We start from the raw sequence: 27177 nt of genomic DNA on the forward strand, positions 1-27177 counted from the left end.
TAATCCTTCTGTTCTGTGCCACCTCTGGCCCCACCTTGGCCACCCCAACTAAACATGATCTAGAACCGCCACTGGGTCTAACAGTAATCACCTGGGTGAGGCTAGTGAAAGTGAACTCAGCTTTCCAAAGAAAAACAAACAACATTTTTTTGATTAATCACAGGTAATCATTTGTAATTTTACTGAGGTCACGTGTGAGTCATAATTTTAAAGCTTTCGTGCAAAACGGAGAAGAGAAAGAAAGGGAATTAAAGAATAACAGCAAAGAAAGCGAAAATGCTAAATAAAATAAAAATAAGAACTTTGTTTTTTACTTTTCACAGCTTGTGACTTTACCTCAGCGGTGCGTAATTGTTCAGAAATTCACAAAATCAATACGAATTCAGATAAGACACCTATCAGGCAGCCGGAATCCAGCGGGCTGCTCACATGAGCTGCGGGCTGCTGGACAGAGAGAACAGCCAACTCCTGTCGCCATGCCCAAAACAACCGTAACTTCGGGCTAAACGCCAGACTTAGCTGTTCTGGGAAGGCGTGGGATATCATGGAAGTGACTTACCTAGGCGTGTCGTCAAACACGCAGTACATTTCGACACTCTCCTCGCCATATCCAAGTTAATGTTAACTCGGCGCTCCTTAGGTTTCAACAGGAGGGTCGCAAGGAAGGATAATGGGACTGCTTCATATAGGCACTAACATGTAAGTTGTTTGTATTATTTTTAAATCGTAATACTGCGATTTGGTTATGATAACGGAAATATGCAGAGAAAAGTTTGTAAAAAGATTGTATTCAATATTTTCGTTTTTGAATAAACACTCAATCTTGTCTATTTGAAGCATGATTATGTTTTCTCTACCAAAAAAAAAAACATGTAGATAAGAGAATGACCTGTGAATATAGTCTGACGCAAACTGCAGTATCACTTATTTTATGCTAGGGGACCTCTTGGATTAGAGTTGTGTTGTTGTAATTAATATTAAATGTACTGGAAGGAAACTAAAGATTAAGTGGTTTTTGATTTTAATGGCTATAAATCAGTTCTATATCCAGTTTCAGCTCAACTTTCCGTTTTGGAACAAGTCTTAAAAACCAATTGTACTACATAACATTATGCATGTGTTGAACAAGGATCATTAAGGCTCCCTAAACCTGCTGAGACCTTCAAAGATGCAAGCAGCAAATCCTCCCGCTCCACCACCACCTCCTCCACCGCTACCGCCACCTCCTCCACCACCACCTCCAGCTCCTGGACTTCCCCAGCATGGAGCTGGCCTCATGGATTGGGGAGACCGCCGGCGGTCCAGGATGCGCAATTTTAACTGGGAAGCTCTTCCCAAACACAGCGTGATTGGAAAGCATAACATATGGACATCAGATAAGACCGATGGCCAGTATGAGCTGGACACGGATCACATGGAGGAGTTGTTTAGTCACAAACATGGTCAGCAACATCCAAAGGCCCTGAACCGCTTAAGTGTGAGGGGGCAGCTACCTTCTGGCACTGGAGGAGAGATGGTGAGTTTACCCAGATGGTTTTCTGCTAGATAAGTTCTAGCAGTTAGAAACTGAAGATCAAGGGGTTGAAACCATACATTGAAATGTTGGGGATTTTGTTGCGGTGTAACATTTAGATATGAAAACTTGTTCCTTTGACCTCGATTGATTTTCTTTCTCCCCCTTGGCTTACATGTGAGATAAACAGAAAACATCCCTTCAAATTCTTACTGCCTCATGTGCTGGAAATTGGTTATTAGAAATGGAGAGAAGTTATCTCTTGTTTAGTTTGTTAAAATAAATGAGAATTAAAAACATATTTTTGAAGCCTTTTAGCTGTTTCCATGAATTGAATTAAGTTTAGAAAACAGTATCTTAGGAACATTGTGTATGGCTGTAGGCTCACTCGGTACAAGGGTGGAGTCTCCCTATTGGTCATGTTTGCCAAAGGAAGAAATAATTGTCTCTTTAGAGAACAGTAAAATCTATAGTGACCTCCTTATGCCATACATTTCCTCTGTCTATAGATAATCAAGCTAATTTGAAGGATTCCAGTTTTGTTGTATAAAATGGACTGAAATATGTTCCCAAACTTTGACTTTGTCATATGTGGCTTCTTGGAATAGAACCTTAAGTAAATGTTGTTTCAGAATACAAGGCTATCTTTACTCAGACTGTTCAATAGAAACAACTCACATAAACCTTAACCTTTGGAATCGTCCATCTTTTTTTTGGAACGCAGAGATGTATGTGATAGAAAAAGATGCTTCTCAAGCCAATAGTGAAATTATCTTAACAACTGACTCGACTGATTGTTAGCCGTGTCTTTGTCTGTTTTCATTTCCAGGTTACCATCCTCGGCTCCAAAAGAAGCATGAACATCGGAATATTCCTGAAGCAGTTTAAGCGGTGAGTCAGAGGCTGTGCTTTTAGGGTGTAAGTGTTTTTACTCAACAATTTCTTCATACTGAAGGGTAAAAACAACACACGATGAGACAGATAAATTTGTGCTTGAAAATGGCTGCATGACGCTCACAAGCCTTTGAAAGACAACATGCCCAGGCAGGTCTGATCCGTGCTGTGTGACCTCCCTGTGGTATTTAGTGCAGATCAGTAACTGAAAGTCTTGTAAATGTATTGTTTGAGGCTGTTTGGCAGCCACAACAGACCCAGCAAGAAATGTAACTGTATCATTGTTTATCCTATAAAACATCTGCAAGTAAACTGACAGGCTATTCTACTGCAGTGCAAACGGAAAATGTGGAAGGCTTGTTATGTCGTAAGCATTTTTGTAGCATAGATTTATCCATCATTTCTTAGCCCTGTAAAGCATTTCTCCTCTTAATGATTGAAGTCAGATTTTTGCAAACCATTGTGAACAGGTAGAGGCTTGTAAATGTCAGGAACTCAAGTTTTTCAAGCATACAAAAGGATGGTCTTAACATGGACTTACAGCTCATCAGTCACAGGCCTACACAAGCATTAATTACAGTCTGATTGGTTATGACTGGTGATCTCTCCACCTCCATCCACAGCCCTGTGAAGGATCTGATTCAGGACATTCAGTCGGGAAATGGGCTCAGTTTTGGCACAGGAAAACTGCGGGAAATGTGCAAGTTGCTGCCAGATGAAGGGGAGGTATTTGTTTTAATTTGTTTTATTAATTTTGCACAGTTTCAATAAAGGTATACCAATGGGAAAACAAATTGCTTGGTTTGAAGACTTGTGGTTTATTTTTCATTTATTCAGATGAAGCAGTTGGTTGGTTTTAAAGGTGACCCATCAGCCCTCCCTGAAGCTGATCTGTTTATGCTAATGCTGATAAAGATGCCCAGGTAAGCAGCTAGACGATACCTCTATGAACAGCAAATTTAAAATGTACATTTCAGATTCAGAACTGAAAACTGAATTTTCAAATCTTTTTTACAAATGAAAACCTGAACTACCTGCCATGTGTTCATGTTCAGCCCCCCATGACTCAGAACTTTACAGAACAACATTTTACTGTAAATTATAGCTGACTGATGCTCTCCTTTCCTAATTTTTCAGTTTAAGTAGACAGGAATGTTTTGGTTGGTTTGTGCCATAATATTTCATCTTTTTTTTCAATTGATGAATTGAACAGTGCTCTGTGAGATGTTGAAAACTTGGGATGTTGTCTTAACCTGTTTTTTAAACGTCTCCCCAACTTTATCCCTAACCAATCAAAAGGAACAAATGGGAGACTAAAAATGCACACTACGCTTTTCATATTTCAAAATCATGCACCATTTTTTTCCCACTTTATAATTATGCACTACTTTGTGTTGTTTTATGATAGAAAATCCTTGTAAAATGAGTAGAAGTGTGTTGCTATAATGTGACAAACCAGTTGAAAAGTTCAAAGAACTTTTTCAAGGCTGGCTAACAGTTGGTTTACATGTGGTCTGTTAGTTATGAGGAGCGCCTGAGCTGCTTGGTGCTGAAGGAGGAATTCTTCACTCTCATGAAGGAAATAAGAGGATTCATTGGTACGCTGACAGAAGCTGGAAAAGGTATTGTCGTTTGAACTAATTTCATAATAAACATGACTAATAAAGTAGGACTGGAAACTCTTGAGTTTCGCTGCTAACACTGTATTTCTTTTGCAGAGCTGTTGGAGTGTGATAATTTACACTCTGTCATTCGCTTGGTGCTGAAAACAGGAAATTACATGAATGCTGTAAGCAGTTAATTTGCACTCTCGATGTATTGGAGAACTTTCCTTTGTGTTTTACATTACTGACCTGTGTTTATTTGCAGGGGGGCTACGCAGGCAGTGCAGTTGGCTTCCGTATGTCATCTCTCCTGAAGTTGGCAGATACCAAAGCAAACAAACCTGGAATGAATCTCATGCATTATGTTGTGATGGCAAGTAGTTTTAGTAGTTTTAAACTATTCTGTGTAAACTCAAGAAATGATAGTATATGAAAATCCTGATTGTTCCGCAGTTTCTGAAATAATTAGAGCGTAGATGCCTAAATGTGCTGAGTGGCTGCCTTGTGACTGGCTGATTCATTAAATCGTTCCAAACAGTGAGACAGATGTAGCTAATAAAGTAGTCTGTTATAACATTTTTGAAGAAATGTGATTCTTAAGCTAAATTATGTGTTTATTACAGCAAGCAAAGAAGGTAGATGTGGCACTGCTGAAATTTCCAGACCAACTCAAACACATTGAAGCTGGATCAAGGTAAAAGTTAGCAAAATAATCTTCTTGTCCTTATATTTGGGATGCAGTCAAAATGTTGATGAATATTTTAACATTATTTCAGGATAATTAAAGGTGACATTGAAGCTGAGATTGAAAGACAGAAGAAGAAAGTACAAGTCGCCAAAGCAGACACTTTGAAACAGGAAGACCTAAAAGAGCAGATGGAGGGTTTTCTAAAGGTAACCATTGTCTTCAGCAGTGGGAAATGTTGAACGTTGTCTTAATTCTGAATAAAACTATGAATCCATTTTCTAATTACTTACTTGGGTTCAATTTAGAAAGCTGATGTTTGTTTGGAAGAAGTAGAGACTCATTTTGAAGAACTTCAGGCTGTAAGTGACTCTGTGGCTGAGTACTTCTGTGAAGACTCCAAGACTTTTAAGCTGGAGGAATGTTGTTCTATCTTTAATTCTTTCTGCCAAAGGTTTATCCGGGCTGTGCAGGTAAATCTACACACTGGCATGTCTCTTGTCTTTGCTATACAACGAACAATCTTGCTTTGATTCATTAACGTGGAGATGTTTCTGCAGGAAAACAAGGCCAGAGAGATGGCAGAGATGAAACGGAAACACATCGATAGATTAGAGAATGCAGCCAAGCGCCGTTCCACTGCTACCTGTTCAAGTAGAGACAAGGAAATGGAGGGAATTGCATTAGAGTGTGTTCTTCAAAACGCCCTAACTAATCGCGTCTCTAGGAAGAAACTGGGGAAGCCTTCATCAACCAATGAAAGCCCCACAAGAGGGAGTCCAGTTAATGGGAGCTTGTCAGAAATCAATTCTCAGACAAACTTTTCAAATGGAACGCTACACCATCGGAACACTTTCAGAGCCAAAGATATGGTCAAAAAAGAGTGGAATTCTGCATTTGAGCTCACAGAGAACTTTCCACAAAAACAAGAACAGTCACATGTTCAAGAGAATAACTCTAAGAACATAGCTACCTTCGAAGAAAAGACAAAACCGTTGGACAAAGTGTATTCCCAGGATTCAGCGAGCCAATCTAAAACAACCCACACTCTTCCCAAAATTAGATCTATCTCTGCCACTTCTGAAGATGATGAAGAGGAAGATATACAAGACAATAATGAGGAAGAGGTCCAAAAGTTGCGTGAAGCCGCTAGGAAGGTTTTGAAGTACCAGAACAGTCGTGGAAGTTCTTCCTCTGTGGATCACTCTCTGGAAAACCAGAAATCCCCTCCTGTCAAGAAGACCTTGGCTCGCCAGTTCACCTTTGACGAGGAAACGCAAAGATATCCTGGAGACCCAACTCATGAGGATTTGATTCAGTTTTTGCTTGGCCCACAGTCCTCCACAAAACACAATCTTGGCCGCCGACACACTGTTCCTACTAAAGTTTCTAAAACGCAAAAAGAGAAAGAAAATGCGCAGCCTCAGTCTTCATCTAGAAGTCCAAATCCTTTGGCACAAATCAAGGAACCCCAGCAAAGACAGGATGTTGAAGACACACCTTCAAAAGAGGCATTTGATTTCACTGACATTTCAAACAAGATAAAAAAATCTCATAGTCTGGATCAGAATTCTCCATTGGCAGGAAAGAAAAATAAACCAAGCGATTCCTTGGACCAAGTTTCAGAAACAGGGCTTCAGGAAAACCAAGGACAAACATCAATGGAGTGCACAGAGAGCCACCAACACACTAATGTTGAAAACATTCTTCCCAGGAGCGTGTGGTTAAAGACTGAGGGCTCTGGATTTTTTTTCAGTTTCTTAAGACGCCTTGGAGACATAAGCAAATCACCAAGCAGCAAAGAAGCTGCTCCTAATACCACAGATTCAAGTGTGTAGGCTTTATATTCAAAAATTATGGGAATGGTTGTATTAATTTAAAATGTAACTCATGTGTTACTTAATCAGACATTAATATAGTTGATTTGTTGTTATATTATAATAGTGTAGCTTTTTAATTTTTGATCTTGATAGAAAGGTAAAGATATGAAAGGAAGTTGTGAAAAATTGTTTGGGGAATGTTTTATTAAGAGAAGACATTTCGCATGTTTTACCACTAGATGGCGAGAGTTAACATTGATTGGGTTGAATATAGATTCATTGAAACTTTGCAGGTAGTTTGTAAGTTGATTGCTAAAAGAGAGGGAGACACACAGACTGCAAGATATTTACATCTATTTTAAAAAGAATTGTTACATTTTTGTTTTATTACATTTTTACATTCAATCACATGTTAGATAAATTTTAAAAGACTTACATTGTGTGTCTTGGTCTGGGAAAAAAAGCAATAACGGAACAGAAAGTACAGAGAAAGTGATGAGAAGGTCAAAGTTAAGAGATTCTGACATTGAGAAATGAAAGTATGTTAGGAATTTTATTTGTTTATTTATTGTTTTTCTTTAGTGATTGTGTGCAATGTCTGCTTGTTTACAGTTTGGCTAATTTGACATGGAATTATGATTTTATTTGTAAGCTCTCATTCCTCTGATTCTCAGCCTCTGGTTGCTGTTGAAGCTCAGTAAAGGAGCAGCCGCTTGTCATTTCTCTCAGTCACGCTGAATTCAGCTATTGTTTTTATGTGAAATGGGTCAGTGTTACAAAGGCTGTCTGTATCTGAGCAGAGCTGAATGAGGGCCAGTATCTGTCAAAGAAAAGAATGCAGATTCTAACTTGAGAAGATATGTTTAATATTGTTACAAAAACTTTGACACTGTTAAAATTACAACAGAACCTGTTGTCATACAGAACAGCTCAATTACACCCTCTTTGTCCTCCTTTAATTTGGAAAAAAGGCAAAAGCTCACAGAAGCCCCAATCTTTTGTGACATACATGGCAGTTACTCATTTATGTTGAACTTTTTTGGATATCTCACCGTCTAACATAGAATATAGAACCTTTTTACTATTATTTGCTGGTTCCAATTATGCGCAATGATGCAATGAAAATGAGTAAAATATTTGGATTTATCAGACTCATAGCTGTTACTGTTTCTTTGAAAAAAATTATTTAAATGACTGTGAAATATCAACTTTAAAATTATAAAAAATGAAAACATTGTGTGCCATTTTATCTTTGTAACTCTTTCTATATGTAGAAATAGGTCATTTAGAAAATAGGATTTGTGTGCATGAATAAACAGGAGTCATGTCTAGTCTCCAGCTTACTGTATTTATGTATATTTATGATCAGAAATTCCATACAGATTTGTACCTTCATTCAAAATGTTAATATAATTATTTAATACTATGTATAATATGTGATTATTTTTTTAATTGAGTTTGATTTATTAAAGATGTGTAAACAGAAATATGGGTTCTTTCCTTATTTGTATATTGATGTGAGGCCGTCTCAGTCCTAGTGATCTGCTGCTGTCAGACTGCAGCAGCCATCTTGACTAAGCTGGAGGCAGTCTCTATGGCAACACTGAGTTGAAGTGTAAAACCAATGAAGTCTGTGTTTGCCCTTTACCTCAAACCCCTACCCCCAACAAATTCCCCACTGAATGCATCAGCTCACTCATCACAAACACAGTACAGTACAGTACATCATCATACAGCTCCACCTTCTGACATCCATGTGTTTGCCAAAGAAGATACAGTATTTTGACCATCTTCTGAAGTAAAACTTCAGATTCAAAGGTGTTGTGCACATTTTTTTTCTTTAGAAGTTTTGAATCTTTAGGGAAGTTTTTTTTTATCTTTGACATACTAATTGAAGATAAGTATGTCCAGTACAGCTTCAGTCAATATTTTTTATGCTGTGTATGCATAAAAAATATTCTTTCCTTAGTGAAAGCAGACTCATCCAGTGATATGACCTGATCTGTTTTTGTTAAAAATATTCAGCTGTATTGTTTAGTTACAAGAAGGTGCAAACACACATCCCTCAGAGGTCTTTTTAAAGGAAATTTCAATATGCAACCTATTCAAAACACATATATCATATCCCTGTCTCCAAGCCTACCCCTTGATCTGGAGCCCATCAGATGTAAAAACAAATTTCTTCAAGCAAATCCTCCACAGTTGTTTTTGTTTGTTTGTTTTTAGGGTATCTCAGTAATTGTGCCACATTCCCACTTTGCAGGCCTGGAAAAAGTATTAAAACATTTTTAGGGTTGAGGGAGCTTGTTTATTTGGATAGATGATTTTAGAAATTATGACACTTTAAAAAAATAATAAATGAAAAATTACTTAATGAAAATAAAATTAGTTTTTATGTGCCAAAAATCTATACTTATCCATCAATTTGTTATACTTTGCTTTAATGATAGAAAGTTGGACGTTATAAAAGTTAATGTTTCAAGAAAAAAAAAAGCTGATTTAACATACAGTAATTGGACATTAAAATGCCCCAGGGAAGGACATTAACAACATATATGGATAATTACTTAAGTGAATTTTAATTTTTCATTTCCTGTCTTAAATTCATACATAATATTGTTCATAGAAGATCATCTGGAAAGACAGGCCAGTTTCACAATTTCTTTGTGGATGTGAATTTATGTGGCCCCTCTCCACCCCCTTCCTCTTGGTGGCACCACTACCAACCCACAGGCCCCCATCCTCTTACATCCGGCCATGGTGATGACTCTCACTGACGTCATACTCTGAATATTGGACAATTTCCCTTTTATAGTTAAAAAAAATGCTCTATGGAGAACAGAGTAAAATGAAACTCTAAAGTAGGTAAATCAGACCAGTTAGTACAGAACTGTTTTAACTAGATCTACATTCATTTTGTATTCACAGTCTAACAATACTTTGCATACCAGCGATCTGAATTTTCATTGCAACAAACTGCATCCTTTGTCCTTTTAAGGCTAATGGGTGGTTGCTAAAAAAGCCAAGCCCCTTTGCACCAGACAGGCTTCTTCCTTTTAGTCAGATCCTGAGATGTCAGCTCATTTCCATATTCCGTGCCCCCTCATTTTTCTATTGGCTTCTTCAACTCCTCCCACTGGAGATTTGACCAATGCTGCCTGTAATCCACGCCCATTCTCTCCTCCTTTCCCGCGTCCTCTTCCTTACTGTCCCCTTCTTCTTCCAGACAGACCCTGCCCTTTCCTTTATGTCGCCTTGTCTGTGGGTTCTGTTGAGAATTGAGGAGACTTGACAATGGAAATCTTTCCCCACCGCCTGCAGTGCTGACCCTCCGGTTCCTCCTGCTTGGGAGTGTATGTGAGTACAATCCAATCTGGGCTTGACATTTGTTTTTGCGGGATGGCGTTTCTGCTTTCTCATCTTGTTTGGAGTCCTCCATAATGCAATGACCAGGGAGGGAGGAAGCAGATGAATAATTGATTGGCCCATCTCAAGCAGCTGCTGTGCACTGATAAATCACAGAGGGGCGCTTTATTTGTGATAATGTGGCGTTCTTTGTTATAGTATATGTTCTCTTCGTTATCTAACAGCGGGAATTTGTTGAAGGTTTTTATTTCAGCTGTGTATGCATAAAAAAAAATATTCTGCTGTGCTCTAATTCTTTGCTGCTTCCTCCAGCAGCCCACTCAGTTCTCCATTTTGGCTCTGAGCTGGCTGCCGGCTGGGCTCTGTGGCAGGTGGGCATCTCTGCTGCAGTCTGAGGGCTGGGCTCTGCAATCAGCCTTACATGCTCTTTTGTTTCGAGGATTAGGGGGATCTTTGATTGCATGTCTGATCTGAATTTGTATAGAGTTTTGCAGCTGGGGAGCTCTCAGAGGCTCGTATAAATATGTCAGCCCATGACTACTTGTGCGATTGCACTGCAGCAACAGCTCTGAGAGGGATGCATCAGTCTTGCACCTCTGGCCTAAACAGTGAGCTGATGGGTCTTTTTATCCGTTGATGTGTTGCTTCTTTAATTATGTTAAAAGGTTACTTTAATGAGAGTAGGTTATAAAGGTGTTGAGGTGATTTATAATTTTTTTCCCCCTTCCTCTCTGGCTGCTTTCACTGGGTCACTGAGAGGTTGCCAGACAGTCCTGGATGCTGCGCCAGAGGTCAGATACTTAGCAGTTGTTCCGTGTCTATGTCAGGGATTCAGATTTCTCTTAGTTTTCATACTCAATATAACGATCTTTAGACTGCCTTCTTGTTTGTATTCGAACAAAGGAAAGTGATAGCAGTGCGTCTTCTGAAATGGATTAAAAATTGTATGTCCAGTTAGGCCAGATACAGGATGACATTTGAACCCAGATTTGATCATGTGGCAATAAAAAAAGAACAATCATGGACTCTATGTTTTTAAATTCAGTGCTCCCTCTTATAACACTAACCAAGAAGCAAACCATAAATACAGTGTTCAGGGCAAGAGTACCTAATGAGGAAATCCAAAAAACAAAAAAAAATTAGTAGTTTCAGGCAGAAAATAATTTAATAATAATATCTTTAAAACTTGTTTTTTTGTTGTTGTTTTTGTGATTATATATACTTTAGCAAAAATGTAGAATTTCAGATTATTATCACCTTTTGCTCTTTGCAGAGTGACACACAGACAAACACAGGTCAATATTAGCTGGTTGATTACAGGTAGATTGCGTGTTCCAGTACAGCTGCAGTCAGAGACATTAACCAATGTAGTTTTAAAGCAGTGCAGCAGTAATATGGGTGCTGTGTGTAACAACAAAGGAGACGATACATAAATGTGTGTGTACAATGATCGCAGTAATATGAGTGGTGCTGTTTTTATGTTTTACAACATATCTGAGATTTGTCATTTTTTGAAAGTTAATCATTGTTCTAAATAAGTCAATTAGTCTTTCTTGTAAGTGAGGAAAAGCCTTCTTTCAGGCAGTTCAGTGATGGTGGGTAGCAACAGGTGGGGGAGGGGCACCACAGTGTCACATTATGCTCTGTGATCAGAGAAAACACTGGTCACTCCAGCACTTTCTCTGGAATGTAATTAAATTACTTTTGAACCTAAATCCTTGATTGAACTTCCTTGCAGTTTAACTGGACTCAATCTGTCCATCCATCCATACATACATACATACTGGTTTTCCTTGCAAGAGCCAAGTCGCCATCTTGATTTAAATAAAATGAGTGGGTAACAACAAAGGAGACGATACATAAATGTGTCTGTACAATGACTTTTGATCATATCACCTGGATTAGTTAACATTTAAAGGAAATTAAGTCAGGATTTAATGTTTTTATCCTGATGAAAAGCTGTTTCACCTGTCTAGATCATTTTAACATGCACTTGTTTTATAATTCTTCTGTAATTTGTGGCAGCATGAGTTGTTTAGTTATTTCAAAAATGACAACGCTCATTACAAAATATGCCAGAGTTAGCCATAAAGACAAGTATCAAGAATAATCAATGGTTATGAAATCAATAAAAAGAAACATATTTATTGATGAAGATAATTGACATTTGTGATTATGTTAAATTAAACAAAACATGTTATATCTTAAGTTAATCAAAGGCTATGTAAAATATACCTCTCATTTTGGAGCAATAAATTTTAGCATTGCCACACCACCAAGCAAACATATTTTCAAATAAATCTTTAATTTCTCTTATCATGCAGCCATTGAAGTCATTTATCCGAAAGTTTAAATTATATTTTCTTCTACTTCACACACTGACCCTCTGTAATTGAATGTTTTGGCTAGCAATTGTCATTTTATTTCCACAGGACAAGATAATATATCATAAACACTGAAATGTGGCTCACAATCAGATGACCCACAATAGTTCTGTTGTTTCTACAGGTGTATGAATGTTGCAGGCACTGCTGATGCATTGATTGACCTTTTCTAGAGTTTGCGGTGCATGTTGTGCCTGCAGACGCATGGCCAGCATGCCGCATTATCTTCTGCCACTGTTTATAGTGGGGCAGCATGGAGTGATATTTGCCAATGTGAAGCTGTCACTTTGTCATATCTCCACTCAGAGGCTGTTACAGTTTATCAACCTTACAGCGAAGATTTCTTAGAATGTAAAATTTAAAGTGAATACGTAGAATAAATTGGCAGTACTGGCAGTAATATATAATGCATTCAATGTCCTTGCAGTTAGTGAATAAAAACTCTGTGCTCAGTTTTTTCAAATTGATCTCTTTGAAACTAATTTGACAAAGAGAAGTCTATAGTTTTGCATAGTCTTGAGACCTTGACCTGTCACACCACAGGTTGTTTTCTGCCATTTAATGAAAAACTAACATTCATACTGAAGTTCTTGTTTGTGGCCTTTCTGACAGAGACTGATGTATTCAGACAGATTCCTTCAACTGGTGCAGTGAAGCGGAAGCAGCAGGGCTACTTAGTTTTTGTCCAAGTTACTGTGTGTTATGTGAATAATGACTGATGAGTCATCATGGAGCTTCAGCGCCCCTGATGCCCTCTCAGCCGTCTCTTTTTAATAAAAGGAAGAAGGGAAAAAAAAATGGTGGGCAACTTTCAAACGTCACCAACAGTTCCTGTTCACTGGATTGTTGTCGATATCACAAATGAAACAATGAAGTCAGTATGCTAGTGTTGCATTTAAATGAGGTTGCCTGTTGGTGAATACTTCGCTTTAATACAGTGGGATTTAAAGCTTAAACAAAATAGTTAGAGCATTACTGCTGACAAGGGACTTTAGGTAAATAGAAAGCACTTCCTGAGCTGCCTTTCCCACTTTAATCTGCCTGACTAGCTGTGTAATGCACTGCAGCCTTCTTTATACCTAGAAACTATCCGTCAACAGACGTCCGTAAGCAGACTGCAGGAACAATTACTGCATGAAGACATGGGAGCAAGTGGCTGAAACATAAACTGCAGTCTATTTTTAAACCCTCATCTTGACAGCATATCACAGAGGGCCAACACTTCTGATTTCAGGTCAATGAGGCTTTTGGCAAAGTTTGCTTGACCAGTACAAAGCCAACAGCTGAAACAAACTGTCCCAGGTTTCTGTTCTGCTGTGCTACACAACAACAAGGATAAATATCCTAATAAGTAAATTGTTAAAATATTTATTAGGGATGCACAAAAACATCTGAGTCCACCGATGTTAGTAAATTCTTTTAAACATAAAAGTGCCAGCCCCATAACTAAAAATTGGCTTTGTATCGATGTGGCTAGCTAGCCACCATTTTAGCTCTACATATATGTAGCTAACTATCTATCTAGCAGGCTAATCCCTATTGTTTATTATTACACACTACTCATTGAATGTAATTCCATGGTTTTCTTACACACAAATTCATTTGACTTGTATCGGGTCTAGAAGAACACTTGTGTTGTGAAAACTAAAAGAGAGCCACCATTCCTTCATATTAATGTAACAGTGTGAAAACACCATTAATAGAATAGGGGCTGGTCAGGAAGCGGTTTTAAATAAAAGTACATAGATCGTATTGTATATTTCTCTATTTTAATGTTTGAAACTTTGTTTCATGTCTACTACATACTGTCAGAGCCTTCCAAACACAGCTTTTCTTCTCTAGAAACTTAAACACAGTACTTATTGATGCTTTCAAAAAATGACAAAAGTGTATAACAATCTACACAATAAACACTTACAACCTTGTTTCATTTGTGATAGTTTTATATGTTTTGCTTAATTCCATGTATCAAAATAACAAATCCATGTAATAGGTAACATCATGGTTTCTTTAATAGATGTAGTGTTGTAGGTGGTAATTGTTTGTAATTTTTAAATTAAAGTAATTTAGATGTTTTTGCTTTATTTTTGTGAATTACCTCAATTGCAGTTTCTTTTTCCTATCACATGGTGGTAATCTCAAAATAAGACAAATGCAATTAAAAATTAATTATTTACCATTAAAAATGACAGACATGTTACATAGTGTATGGTACAAAGTGATAATCTCTAGGGAAAGAGATTTTTAGTAGTTAATGTACTACAAAGAAGGAGATTGCATGTCCAGCCTGACAAAGCAGATCCAACCACATTAGGTTGACCTTTATGTTTTCTGTGATTATGGAGTAATTTTCATAGAGCTGATAGAAACCTGTTTCAATAAAATAGTTTTAAGTACACAAACAATTTATTTCACACACAAAACCACCCTACAATCCAGCTTTTGAGCGTATCTTTACCTTATCTGTTCTGAGGAGAACCATAGTGTATTTAACATTTTCTGTCCAGATGAAGAGTTTATCTTCTTCCCAGATTTAAGCTGAATGAACTCAATGGTGTCATCTAAATGTGTTAGACCCATTAATCCAGATGGCAGTCAGGACCTGACCCCGCAGGAGGGCGTTAAGCCACTTAACTGTAAATACAGGGAGAGAGTGCCAAACAATACTTTGAATCCAAACAGCTGAATTGGCAAACATTTGCCTTCTGTGCATGCTAATAGAGTTCACACATGAATTTGCATTTGAAGTATTAAAGTAGGTCTGTATACACATTTGTTGTCTATAAAACCAGGTTGCTAGTACTACGACACTAGTTTTTTGTTTTGGTGCCACTGTTGATATATCTGAAAATGTCATTAACTAGCTCACTTAGAACAATGATTGTAAACTTAATCATTTGCACTGATTTGTAGTTTATTCACATTTTTTAGTTAGCTTTTCTTTTAGTACACTGGAACCATCTAAGGCCTGCTGTCAGGCAGAGACTGTTTTTAAAGAAAGATGATCTTTCTGTGGTGAGGCGAGTGGGAGGAACCCAGCCAAGAAGGGCTGCTGGGAGAACCGAGGAGCGGTGAGGGAAGGGAAGCGAAGGTGGGGGAGATGGTCGCAGTCCAAAAGGGTGTGCGGCCAGCGAGCCGAGAGGGGGGAGGAGCCTGAAGGGCTTTGGCTCATCAAGCTTCCTCCTGATATCACTGTCCATGCTGCAGGGAAAACAGCACGGGGAGAGGGGGTCTTCTAGAGGAGACGAGGAAAGGGGGGTCTTACAGGGTTGGGCGAGGTCTTGTTGTGTGGACAGTGAAAGGGACTCTGCTTCTAATCACTTGGGAAGCAGAAACAATCGAGTCTGTGTGCCTGTTTTATTATTTGCTCTTTCTCTCAATCCTCCAATCACAAGATGTCTGTGACCAAGATGAAGCCTTCTGACTCTGAGTGCATTTATATAACTGAGGGAAAAAATGGCAATGATGAAACATGAAGTATGAAGCGTAGCTGTGAGCAGAGCTGCTGCCATTGTTGGAGGCTGTTTTTGCCTTTGCTGCAGGGAGGAACAGCTGCATTTGAGGCCCGCTTGCTGGAGTGAGACAGGCAGCGCAGTTCACAGAGCGTCTCCCCGTCAACGCGGCAGGCAGACAGGTGGTTCCTGAACTCTGCCTGCTACGAGTCGGGGGAAGGAACTGGAAGGAATTTGGGGAGGTTTTTTTTTTTTTTTTTTTAACTTCCTTTTTCTTACTCTCAAAGAAAAAGATCTTATGCATTTAAAGCAAAAGTAGGATGGAAAAGTGTACCAAGCTTTAACTTTCTGCTTGGATATGAGCCAAGTGAGATTTTCAGGGATGTCAAGTAAACAATCGTCAACTAAAATTTTACCAAGAAATCAGATTGAAACTAATGAGGTCATGGATCCAGACTCATCCTGTTGCACAGCGGTAAGCAGGATGGGCTTGTTCTATTCAATTCATTTCCTTAAACGCTGCAGATTTGACCTCATTTCATTTTTGCATTGTGTGCAATATTACAGATGACTTCTTGGACTTTAAATCTGGAAGGCTGTTATATTTTAGTTGCCATGCATTAAAACTCTGCTTCTCAGTAACGCATTTAGCCAATTGAACTGGACCTTTACTATCATTCAGGTCCATATCTGATATTGATCCTAGTGACCAAGCTCGTAAACCTCAGGGAAAGTAGTTGGCACATAATGATGATGACAATGATGATGATGATGATGGAAAAGAGATTAGTAAAGAATATTAATAAAGAGGTTTATCCTTACAATGTCTTATTTTTTTACATTCTTAGCCATTAACTTATTTTCTGTCAGATGGAGGAATTTCATGTTTTATTTTTAGTAATACAAGTAATAACAACAGAATATTATTTGGGTCTAGTTTTCATTTATAATGTTGTTGCATTAAGTCAGCCATGATAATTTTATAATGTATAGTTCATTCTAATATTGACATTACTTGTTTTTGTACAGATGAGTTTAATTCTTATGGTTTCTTATGTATTAGGACATTTTGTGAGTTTAATAAAAATTTGATAGTGTTGGAACTAAAAAAGCTAAAACTGCTTGTCGTTCTTTTGTCATTTTTTATTTTTTAGTATTTCTATGAGTAAAAATAAGTAGTTGGACATTTACCAAACTGTGCTGCTTTTATTAGTCTGATAAAGTGAGACATGTCCTACTAATATTAAAGACAAAGGGAGGACGGGGGGAGGAAGTAGTTACTAATTCCCCTTTTTCTTAGCTTTTTCTCTCAAACTGTGACCTGAAATCTGATTCAGATGTGAAATATAGATTGATGCTTTCATAACTGTTCTCACTGGTGTCCACGATACAGCAGTATGTTTTCAGATTGGATTTAATCCTTTGTGATGCTTGTGTACGACATGACAGATGTACTACACATCATAGACATACAGAGTTAATCTGTGCTTGGCCCAGTGATACGGTTTCATCTGAGCAGTGACCCAGCGTGACAGCCTCTTATCTGAACTTCATATACATAATAAAACTGGCACAGCGTATGGCAAATTCTTACCAGGAATCAAACATGAGATGCATTGTAACAGTTTTACATAACATATTTGTGCAGACCAGTTTGAGGTCATTGTTGTGCTCTGTGGTTTAAATCACATGCTTTTTTCTGCTTCCAATTTTTGGAATTTTTCACATTGCAAGTCAAATGATCTTTGACTGAAAGTCTTAAATGTCTGACTAAGTTTGTTTAGAGAGGAGGAGCATAAAGTGCCAGCTGGTACAGTATTTAAGGGAGGATTTATAATCCCAGCATAACCATGAGTCACTTCCTCCTCGGTTTGTTGAAGCAAACACTCCCTCCTCACCCTGTATGAATGTTTCCTCAAGGTTTTTCTTAACATTTCCTCCGTTTCTTCCTCTTTGTGTATGCAGGTTAAGTGGTCTTCCCTCGCCCCCTCTACCATTGAATGTCACTCATTATGGCTAAGCGTGAGACCGGCAGCACCAGTCCCGTGGTCAGGCAGATAGACAAGCAGTTCCTGGTCTGCAGCATCTGTTTGGACCGGTATCACAACCCCAAGGTTCTGCCCTGCCTGCATACGTTCTGTGAGAAGTAAGATCTCTGTCATTCAGATACGATTTTACCTTTGTGTTGAAGTGACTGGTAAACTGTGATTAATATGACAGCAAAAGCATTTTATATTCAGGGTTCCTTTTCTCCCTTTCTTTCTTCTATCTTCCTTTTGTCTCTGATTTTATATTTTCTTTGCTTTTTCCAATGTTTTTCCTCTTTTCCTTCCTTGTTTGACTTTTTCCTTTGTTTCTTTCTTGTGTGTTTGCTTTCTTTGTTGCCCTACCTTCTTACCTTGCTTTTGTGCTTCTTTCCCCTACTTTTCTCCCTTCTTTCCTTTTTTTATTTTCTTCTTTGTATCCTTCTTTTCTTCCCTCTTTCATTGATTTCCCCCCTACCTTTTTTCTTATTTATTTTCTTTCCAATGTTCTTCCCCTTTTCCTTCATTCCTTCGTACCTTTCTGTCCCTTTTTTGCATTTTATTTTGTTTGCCTCCTGCTTTTGCCTACCGTCTTTCCTTCCTTCTTTCCACATTTTATTTTTTCTTTTGTTAGTTTCTTTCCTGTGTCTTTACCTTACTTGTTGCCCTATCTTCTTATTTTTATGTCCTTCTGTTTTCCCATGCTTTCCCTTTTCCTTCCAGTCTGTCTTTTGCAGATTATTTAAAACATGTAGTTCACAGTGAACAGTTTTGTTTTACCATTTTAACATTGACTTAAGGAACTGAGAGCTCTGGACATTTGTGTATAGAAACGTCTGGGTGTTTCGTCATATAATACTTTAGGAACCCTTTAATTATTGAAGATTAACAGATAAAACTATGTTCTCTAGATTACTAGTTTATGGCTTATTGCTTAGCTTCTGAGATTAGCAAAAACAATAGTAACAATGATTCATGTCTGAGTGTCCCTCCTGTCTTTGTTTTTCTTGTAGATGTCTACAGAACTACATCCCTCCCCAGTCTTTGACACTGTCCTGTCCAGTATGCAGACAAACGTCTATCTTGCCGGAGAAGGGTGTGGCGGCCCTTCAGAACAACTTCTTCATCACAAACCTAATGGAAGTGTTACAGCGAGACACAGAATGCAGTCGAGCCGAGGCGTGTAATGTACTGGAGTCAGCCAACGCAGCCTCGACCTGTCAACCCCTTTCTTGCCCCAATCATGAAGGAAAGGTAAACCCCAATAAAAATGACCAAAACAGAACTTTTCCACTTTTGTAAAATTGGCTTTGAGGAACTTGTTGCTATTTTGTCCCCATGCTCTATTGCTCCCTCTGTAGGTAATGGAGTTTTACTGTGAATCATGTGAGACAGCCATGTGTCTGGAGTGCACAGAGGGGGAACACAGGGAACATGTGACCGTTCCTCTGAGGGATGTGCTGGAGCAGCATAAGTCGGTTCTTAAAAATCAGTTGGACACTGTGCGCAACAGGTAGGATTTTAAGGGATTTGATAAATCACAAGTTAAAGATTTACTTCAGAATTTAGAAATACTTTACATCAGAAACTTTTTAACCTGTGCTCACCTTTTTTTCTGGAAGATTACCTCAGCTGACTGCTGCCATCGGGCTGGTCAATGACATCTCCAAGCAGCTAACGGAGAGGAAAAACGAGGCAGTGACTGATATTAGTAATACTTTTGACGAGCTTGAGAAGGCATTGCACCAACGCAAGACTGCTCTCATTACAGAGGTGGAAAACATCTGCAGCACCAAGCAGAAGGTCAGAGAGCTATGATTAGTGTGATTTGCGTCAGGGCAGAAGACAGATATGCTGTAATTTTAAGCACATTAGCTCAAGCAATACGTGCCCTACTACAGCATTTTTTCAGAAGTATTCATATCACTTTATTTATTTTTTCCAGATTTTGTCACATTAGAACCACAAACCTTGGGGTATTTTGGGGGGAATGTATAGTTGCACAGAATTGCTAAGTAGAACGAAAAAGAGATAAGTAAACGTCTAAAAAGTCTCATTCAGCTGTCATACTTATTCACACTGAAAGTTTTGCTCAATTTTTTTTCAAGGTAACTGTGAAATCACTGTTTTTTTTAAAGATAAAATCCCATTGAAATCCATTGAAGTTTGTGGTTTGAAAACATATCCAGGGCACTGTATGGGCTTACGTCTTAAAATGTGTCCATGTTGATTCATCTTTAGGTGCTTCAAACCCAGCTGACTTCTTTGCTTCAGGGCAAAGAGAACATTGAAAGCAGCTGCAGCTTCACGGAACATGCTCTTAGCCATGGCAGCGCCACCGAGATCCTTCTGGTTCAGAAGCAAATGGGCGAGCGGGTCAGCGCTCTGGCGAGACACAGCTTCCCTGAGCATCCTCATGAAAATTTACATCTGGAATGCCAGGTAGAGACGGACGGACTGAGACGTTCTATTCAGAACCTGGGGGTCCTCATCACAACGGGGGCCGTGGGCCATACAAGCGTCGCCACTGGCGAAGGCCTGCGACACGCAGTCGTCGGCCAGCACACCACCATTACGGTCACTACCAAAGACAAGGATGGAGAACTGGTGAAATCTGGAAATGCTGTTTTGAAGGCAGAAATAGTTTCTGCAGATGGAGTTTGCACTGAAGCTGAGGTGGTGGACAACAAAAATGGCACCTACGAGGTCGGGTATTCCCTCCGCTCCGAGGGAGAATTCACCTTCTCTCTGCTGCTATATGAACAGCCTGTGAGGGGGAGTCCGTTCCGCCTCCGGGCCGTCAAACCGTCAGATGTCCTGCAGTCTCCGGAGGATGTGAAGAGAAGAGTGAAGTCCCCAAGCGGAGGAGGGGGCCATGTCCGTCAGAAGGCTGTACGCAGGCCTTCCAGCATGTATAGCACCACCAAGAAAAAGGAGAACCCAATAGAGGACGAGCTGATCTACAGAGTTGGTGGGTGGAAAACTGTTAACTCTATTGTTGCATGATGGTTTACACATATGAACAGATTTGTATAATCTGAGCACCATGCAGCTGAATGGAAATGTACAGCTTGAAGTGTGCATAAATAACCCAAGGTTTTGTTCTCATGGCAGGGACAAGAGGGCGGGACAAAGGAGAGTTCACAAATCTTCAGGGCATTTCAGCCTCCAGTAATGGTCGCATCGTGGTGGCAGACAGCAACAACCAGTGCATACAGGTCATTGTTTACTATAATCCTGAAATAGTTACGCTGAGCTCCTACCCCCAGTTACAACTTGTGAAGCGAACTTCATGTTTTAATGTGGCCGCTGCTCACATCAACATTAGTAAGAAGTGGATGTAAAAGTGCATCTAAAATCAATGTTATATGTAGCGCTTGCAAATCTAAACTGAAAATTTTTAAGTGGTCTATACGAAAAGTAAAGCTTAAAAGGATGTTTATAAGAACTATTACAAACAATTTATACGGGTGACGCCATTTTGAAATTCTAACCAACTATAATGTTGTTACCTGACGTTAAATCCGTGTTTCTACTTCCAAGGCATTGGAAGGCAGCATTCGTCACCGTTTATTAGCAATTTTGAATTACAGGGTGTCTCCACATCCTTAAAGTCTTAAATCCATGCATTTAAAAGTAAGATCTTAAAATGTCCGCGATATTTCGCCTTACTTGCATATGTTAATTATAAGTCTCAAATTTTGCTGTGGATTGGTTCTCGCATATTCTATGTTTTTGGTTGTTTTTGTTCTTTCTCGCGAGACTTTTCTGTCAACAAAACAGAAAAAATTGTGCGTTTTGTGACCGGAGAAGATAGAAGCTAGGTGCTAACCTTGCTAGCGAGCTAGCTTGCTGTTTTGCGTCGATCTTGAGTACATTTATTGTCGGTTGGCATGACGACGTTCGTCTTCGCCACTGACTCACTTCTGTCTCCAACCCCTGCAGTCCCTGCAGAAACCCTGAGTTGTATTTTTATTTGTGTAGGTGTTCTCCAACGACGGCCAGTTTAAGATGAGGTTTGGTGTGCGAGGTCGATCTCCGGGACAGCTGCAACGTCCCACGGGAGTAACGGTGGACATGAACGGAGACATAATAGTGGCCGACTATGATAACAGATGGATTAGCATTTTCTCCTCGGACGGGAAGTTTAAGGTGAGCAGTGTTTGACAGCCATATTTTAAAAATGTACACTTAAGTGAATAATACAAGCTAAGTGATAAAAATATCTCTTTGACTGACCTATCCGCAGAGTAAAATCGGTGCTGGGAGATTGATGGGACCCAAAGGTGTGGCTGTGGATAAAAATGGACACATAATCGCTGTTGATAACAAAGCCTGCTGTGTTTTCATCTTCCAATCAAATGGGAAGCTGGTGACAAAGTTTGGAGCTAGAGGAACCTCAGAGCGACACTTTGCAGGTATTTTCTACTGTTATATGCAAAGTGTGACTGTTTAAAAATTACTGCAGAAGGAAAGGCACTTCAAATGAAGCTGCATGATATGGGCCAGATTTACTCATGTCTCTAAAGTTTCATATTAAAAGTGCTTCAGTGATCAGCATGCTGCTGTTTAAGGTTGGGGTCTAAATAGATTTCTGCATGTTTAATTTTTGAACTAAATATCCACAATCTGCTTATACATCTTGGAAGTTTTCAAATTTTGCCTGAACATAGCTTCCAACTGCTACTTTTTATTGGGATTTTATGTGATAGACAAACACAAAGTAGCTGAGAATTGTGGAGAATTGTGGAGTAAAATCAAGTTCAAAACTCAACTAAATAGTAAAATCCATAATCCACCTACAGTATATAGTTTATGGAGAAGTTATTAAGAAATCAATCAGAGAAGCATCCCGGAGGCCTATGGTGACTTCTGAGGAGCTGTAAAGAGCCACAGCTTGGGTGTGAGGATCTGTTGGCGGCATCGTTCTGTGGTCCAACAGGGGTAGGGAGGCTGGTCATATTTGATGGGAAAATGGATTATGATCAATGGAGCACTTCTGGAAGAAAATATGAAAAATTCTGGAAAAGGTTTGAGACCTGGGACAAATGTTTTCCTCCCTACACGACAATAACACTAACCAAACAGAATAAGAATGGATTTATTCTTATTGAGCCAATCTATGGCAAGACTTGAAAACTGATGTTCACAGGTGGATTTTCATGCAATCTTATGAATGTTGAACTATTTTGCATAGAAAAATTGGCAAAAAAGTTGGTTTCTAGTTGAGATGTACTGTTAAAGACATGCAGTTAATGACTGGGAAAGGAGTTTAAAACTATTTTTGAAAACTGTACATTTTATTTCTTTCTACATTGTAAAATCCACTGCTTTGTGTTGACCTATCACATAAAATCCCAAACAACTATATTGATGTTTGTGGTTGCAACACAACACTGTAGAAAAGTTCAAGTTGTATAAATAATTTAGTAAGTCCTATGCTTTCTGTTTTCCTAACTCATAACCGATCCAGTAAGAGGCATACGTACTAAAGCATGAAGCAGTATGCTGCGTTTGTGACTTGCTGAGATGCTGGAAAGATAACTATCGGGCATTTCAAGATGACACTCACATGTTCTTTAAATTTCTTTTCTCACTTCTTTTTTTCTTTTAGAGAAAAGTGGTGCAAACATTGCACTGGAATCAAAGCTTAGTAAATCTGGCCCTCTTTTCAGTAAGTAATGAATTCCACATTAGTCTGAACTGCAAAAAACTCAAACTTTTAAATGTTCATTCATCAGCTCTGTCACGTCACATCTTTTTCTATTTCACACCATCCGCTGTCTCTGAGATGACTCTCTTCTTTGTGTTTTTTAAAGTTTGCGGAACTTCCTCTTGTGTGTTGTTTGTCTGGTGACTCATAGTTATTCTTTCCCCTTTTTGTCTGCTGTACTGTTTTCAGGTCCTCACTTTGTGGCTGTTAACAACAAAAATGAGATTGTGGTAACAGACTTTCACAACCACTCAGTCAAGGTAAGGCGCTCTTATGTCAGAACAGTATATGTCACACAAAACCTCACCTAAAACTTAAAGTTGATGTTGGATCTGTGAACATGCATCAACAACATGAAAACAGTTCTATTTCCATGTTGGACTGAGTAAATAACATGACGGGTGCATATTTCAGATTTTTTTTTTTTTTTTTTCGTGGCGCTTCTCTTACACAATTCTTGCTGCCTGTTTGATCACTCTTCTTATCAGAAATGAAAAAAAACTAATTTAAATAGGTTATTTTTCCAGAATGGAAACAGCTTTTAAGGATAGTTCAGAAATTATGAAAGGGGTGGAGGGTTTTCTTGGTTTTGTATTTAAGTTGTACTTTATAAAAACATTAGTCCAGCAGTTATCTAACCTGAATGGTTGGGCTCTTTTAAATTATGTTGGTATGTTTCTGTATTCTTCCTTATGCATGCATATTTCCTTTGATAAAAAAAAACACAGATTCTCTTTTCTTCTTCTTCTCCATATTTAATCCTGCTGACAGGTGTACAATGCTGATGGGGAGTTCCTGTTCAAATTTGGCTCCCACGGTGAGGGGAACGGCCAGTTCAACGCTCCAACAGGCGTGGCTGTTGATGCCAATGGAAACATCATTGTTGCAGACTGGGGCAACAGTCGCATCCAGGTTTGCTTCAGAATACAAACTGTAAAATCAAAAAGGGGAAATGATGTCAGTTGAATATTTGTTTTAAGGGCGGTCTCTTTGCTGTAGGTGTTTGACAGCTCAGGGTCTTTCCTCTCTTACATCAACACGTCAGCTGACCCGCTGTACGGCCCTCAGGGCTTGGCCCTAACATCCGACGGCCATGTGGCGGTGGCGGACTCCGGGAACCACTGCTTTAAAGTCTACCGCTACCTGCAGTAGAGACCCGAGACGGCCATTTTCTCAACTGGGAGCACTGACAACACAACAAATGTAATCCACAGGGTGCAATGATATTTCCAGTACAGCCTTTTGATGTGCACATCAGCATATTTCTCAGATATAACCGTCAACTTGTTTCACCTTTTACGATGTGTATTGAAGGTTGATTCTCCTTTTAATTCAAGCTCAGTAATGTAGCATCCTCGGGACAAATGGTCACACAAATCTATGGATGTGCATTGTTGTGTGATATTATTCAACCAGGCTGTCGGTAACACTTTTAAGATATAGACTGAAATATTTAATCAGCTCAAACCTTTCCTGATGCATGAAATTTCTTTCTTTTTTTTCCCCCCTCAGTTTCTAGGCAATGGGATAGTGCACATTAGCTGTTTTTACCTTAAAATGCTTACAGTGAAGTGAACAATGCTCTGCTTCTTTAGCAATGGAATGAAATGTAAACATTTCTCATTTACCACCATCTATCATGAATATCATCATCTGTGCATTGGTTTTGCTGTATGTACTGTATATACTGTACATGAATGTACATTGTGTATATTAAATCACTCTGTATGTAAGTGCTGTTTGATTTTGAAATGCGCAGTCTTTTTGCCTTTTCAGAGCGCAGTAAACAATGAAGGATTCTCGGACTTTTTACACGTGTGGCAGCTGTTGAAGGAGCTTTTGAACCGCATCCCCAGCACATGCATTAGAGATGAGTGTCATATAAATGCTTATTTAAGCAGCACAATTATCTTTTTTTGTGTTCATTCATAGCTGTTTTAAAGGGAAAACTGATGTAAAATGCTAATTTATTTTATTTTCTACTAGCTCTGTCTTTACAGATTATTTTTCTAATTTTTTCTTTGCTTTTTTTTTTCTTAAATGTTTAATGGAGATTTCCCACTTAAAGCAGAATTCACAAGTCCAGAATTTGTGCAGATGTGCCGCTTATTTCAATGGCAAATTTGCTTTGAAATAAATCCACATCCAGCATTTGAATTTAAATTATGGCCTTTAATAAGCTAGTTAATACCTTTTTATTGAGCGCTGCTGTCTGACAATAACACTGCACCAATCTCAGGAGAGCCCTCAAAGTTTATACAAAAGTGTTAGAGACAATATTAGAGATTTTTAATGTTTTATGCACAAAAATATGTTAATTTGGCTAACTAAAATGACAAATTTGGAAAATGGGATCTGAATTCTGTTTTAAGATGTTTACATATTTGTGGTTTTATAAAAAATGATTTGTGTATTGCTGTTTATTAGATGGATTGGCTAGTGAACACATCAACGCTTAAGACTTCACTCAGAATGACGAGTTTATAAGCTATCTGTCTTTTCTGCTCAAGTTCCTTCCTTCATGATGCCAAACTAAAATTCAAAAGCCAAGAGTTGTGGCAGAGGGTGTTGCTGCTAGTGCTGCCCCTGCTGTTCATTTGTTGTAATGCCAGATGTACTGCGGCAGAGAAGAAGGATGTAGTCAAGACAGGCTCCTGGTTCCACTCAGTTATCCACAGCGCTATTTATCATCCAAGCACTGACTTTAGTCTTTCACTCTGTGGTGCTTTCTGAGCTCAAATATCACTAATTTAATCTAATGGTTTTTTGTTTCCTTTTTTGTAATTATCTCAACCTGTTGTTTAAACTTGCCAAACAGAAGCAGTGACGTCTTTTAAGAGTCGAATGCTCGCCTTTTTAACTTTTATTTTTTTGAAATGTGTTTCAGGTTTTTCACCTTACCCATATTTTTGTTTTCTCTATGAATATGCACTGGTAATAAAAGCACATGGTTTACTGAACAATGGTAATGAATGTGACTGTTTGTTTTGTCTTTAGTACAATAAACTTATTCTTTACTGTAGTGAAGAGAGTTTAAAGGTGCAATAAACCCAAATAGCAAAAGATGCATATTTTTTTTTATAATTTGTAATAAGAATGTTTGTGTGCTATAAAATATAAATACTTCTTGGTGAGGCTCCTTTTGCATGATTCGTGATATATACATGTTATGAGCATTGTGACACTGCTGGGGTGTTTCTCATCTCCTTGACAATATCCATCAACAGTATTTTGATTATATTGCAATCTCCTCCCAAAATTATGAGTCGTCCCCCCCCCCCCCCCCCTTTTTGTACCAGTTCTATCTTCCACTAAACTTACTATATCTATGCTTAGCTGCAACACTAAGAAAAGTCAGCTTCTTAGGTAATTACCGTTTGTAGCTTTACCCTCCTTGTGAAAGGGTGTCAATAGCTGGACAACTATCAAATCAGCAATCTTTTCTATTATATTGGTCATAACATTTTTTTGAATGAGTTTATAATTTTGTGTTATTTTCTGTAAGCCACACAAAGGAATTCCTGTTGCTTGGGTGAGATTAAAACCAGTTGAGTACTGTACCAGAGAGTCTGGCTCAGCTCTCCAGTCACTTCAATAATGGTCAATCCTGTTAAATGCTTTGCTGAGGTCCAACAGAACCAACACTGTGGTTCTTCCACAGTCTATTTATGTGAATGTCATTGAAACACTTTGACGAGGGCAGTCTCGGTACTGTGGTGAGC

At 38.6% G+C, this 27177-nt stretch overlaps 2 protein-coding genes across 2 annotated transcripts; both read left to right on the forward strand.

Annotated features, from left to right (window-relative positions):
• The first annotated feature begins 510 nt into the window (after positions 1–510).
• fhdc4 (FH2 domain containing 4) lies at positions 511–8003 on the forward strand. Its single transcript, XM_032545771.1, has 12 exons — positions 511–699; positions 1130–1516; positions 2343–2404; positions 3031–3133; positions 3245–3330; positions 3929–4029; positions 4126–4196; positions 4277–4384; positions 4635–4705; positions 4788–4905; positions 5005–5169; positions 5257–8003. The coding sequence occupies exons 2-12, from the start codon at positions 1169–1171 to the stop codon at positions 6532–6534; spliced, it is 2511 nt and encodes an 836-aa protein (XP_032401662.1). The 5' UTR covers positions 511–699; positions 1130–1168; the 3' UTR covers positions 6535–8003.
• Positions 8004–9719: 1716 nt separating this feature from the next.
• Positions 9720–26424, forward strand: LOC116737272 (tripartite motif-containing protein 3-like). The gene is made up of 13 exons (XM_032590318.1): positions 9720–9873; positions 17684–17864; positions 18756–18996; positions 19104–19255; positions 19365–19545; positions 19984–20713; positions 20857–20960; positions 21727–21894; positions 21992–22160; positions 23357–23416; positions 23645–23715; positions 24227–24367; positions 24455–26424. Exons 2-13 carry the CDS (start codon positions 17719–17721, stop codon positions 24605–24607), a joined length of 2316 nt encoding a protein of 771 aa, XP_032446209.1. The 5' UTR covers positions 9720–9873; positions 17684–17718; the 3' UTR covers positions 24608–26424.
• Positions 26425–27177: the final 753 nt, after the last annotated feature.

This window comes from Xiphophorus hellerii, chromosome 18 (assembly GCF_003331165.1).
Source record: "Xiphophorus hellerii strain 12219 chromosome 18, Xiphophorus_hellerii-4.1, whole genome shotgun sequence".
Lineage (NCBI taxonomy): Eukaryota > Metazoa > Chordata > Actinopteri > Cyprinodontiformes > Poeciliidae > Xiphophorus > Xiphophorus hellerii.

What these genes read in the sequence shown, in the direction of transcription:
- fhdc4 (XM_032545771.1), top strand. Translation starts at nt 1,169, where the DNA reads ATGCAAGCAGCAAATCCTCCCGCTCCACCACCACCTCCTCCACCGCTA. An exon ending in ATGCTGATAAAGATGCCCAG is followed by an intron (nt 3,331 to 3,928) that starts GTAAGCAGCTAG and finishes GTGGTCTGTTAG; the next exon opens with TTATGAGGAGCGCCTGAGCT. An exon ending in GGTTTATCCGGGCTGTGCAG is followed by an intron (nt 5,170 to 5,256) that starts GTAAATCTACAC and finishes ATGTTTCTGCAG; the next exon opens with GAAAACAAGGCCAGAGAGAT.
- LOC116737272 (XM_032590318.1), top strand. Translation starts at nt 17,719, where the DNA reads ATGTCACTCATTATGGCTAAGCGTGAGACCGGCAGCACCAGTCCCGTG. An exon ending in CGAGCTGATCTACAGAGTTG is followed by an intron (nt 20,714 to 20,856) that starts GTGGGTGGAAAA and finishes TTCTCATGGCAG; the next exon opens with GGACAAGAGGGCGGGACAAA. An exon ending in CCTCGGACGGGAAGTTTAAG is followed by an intron (nt 21,895 to 21,991) that starts GTGAGCAGTGTT and finishes ACCTATCCGCAG; the next exon opens with AGTAAAATCGGTGCTGGGAG.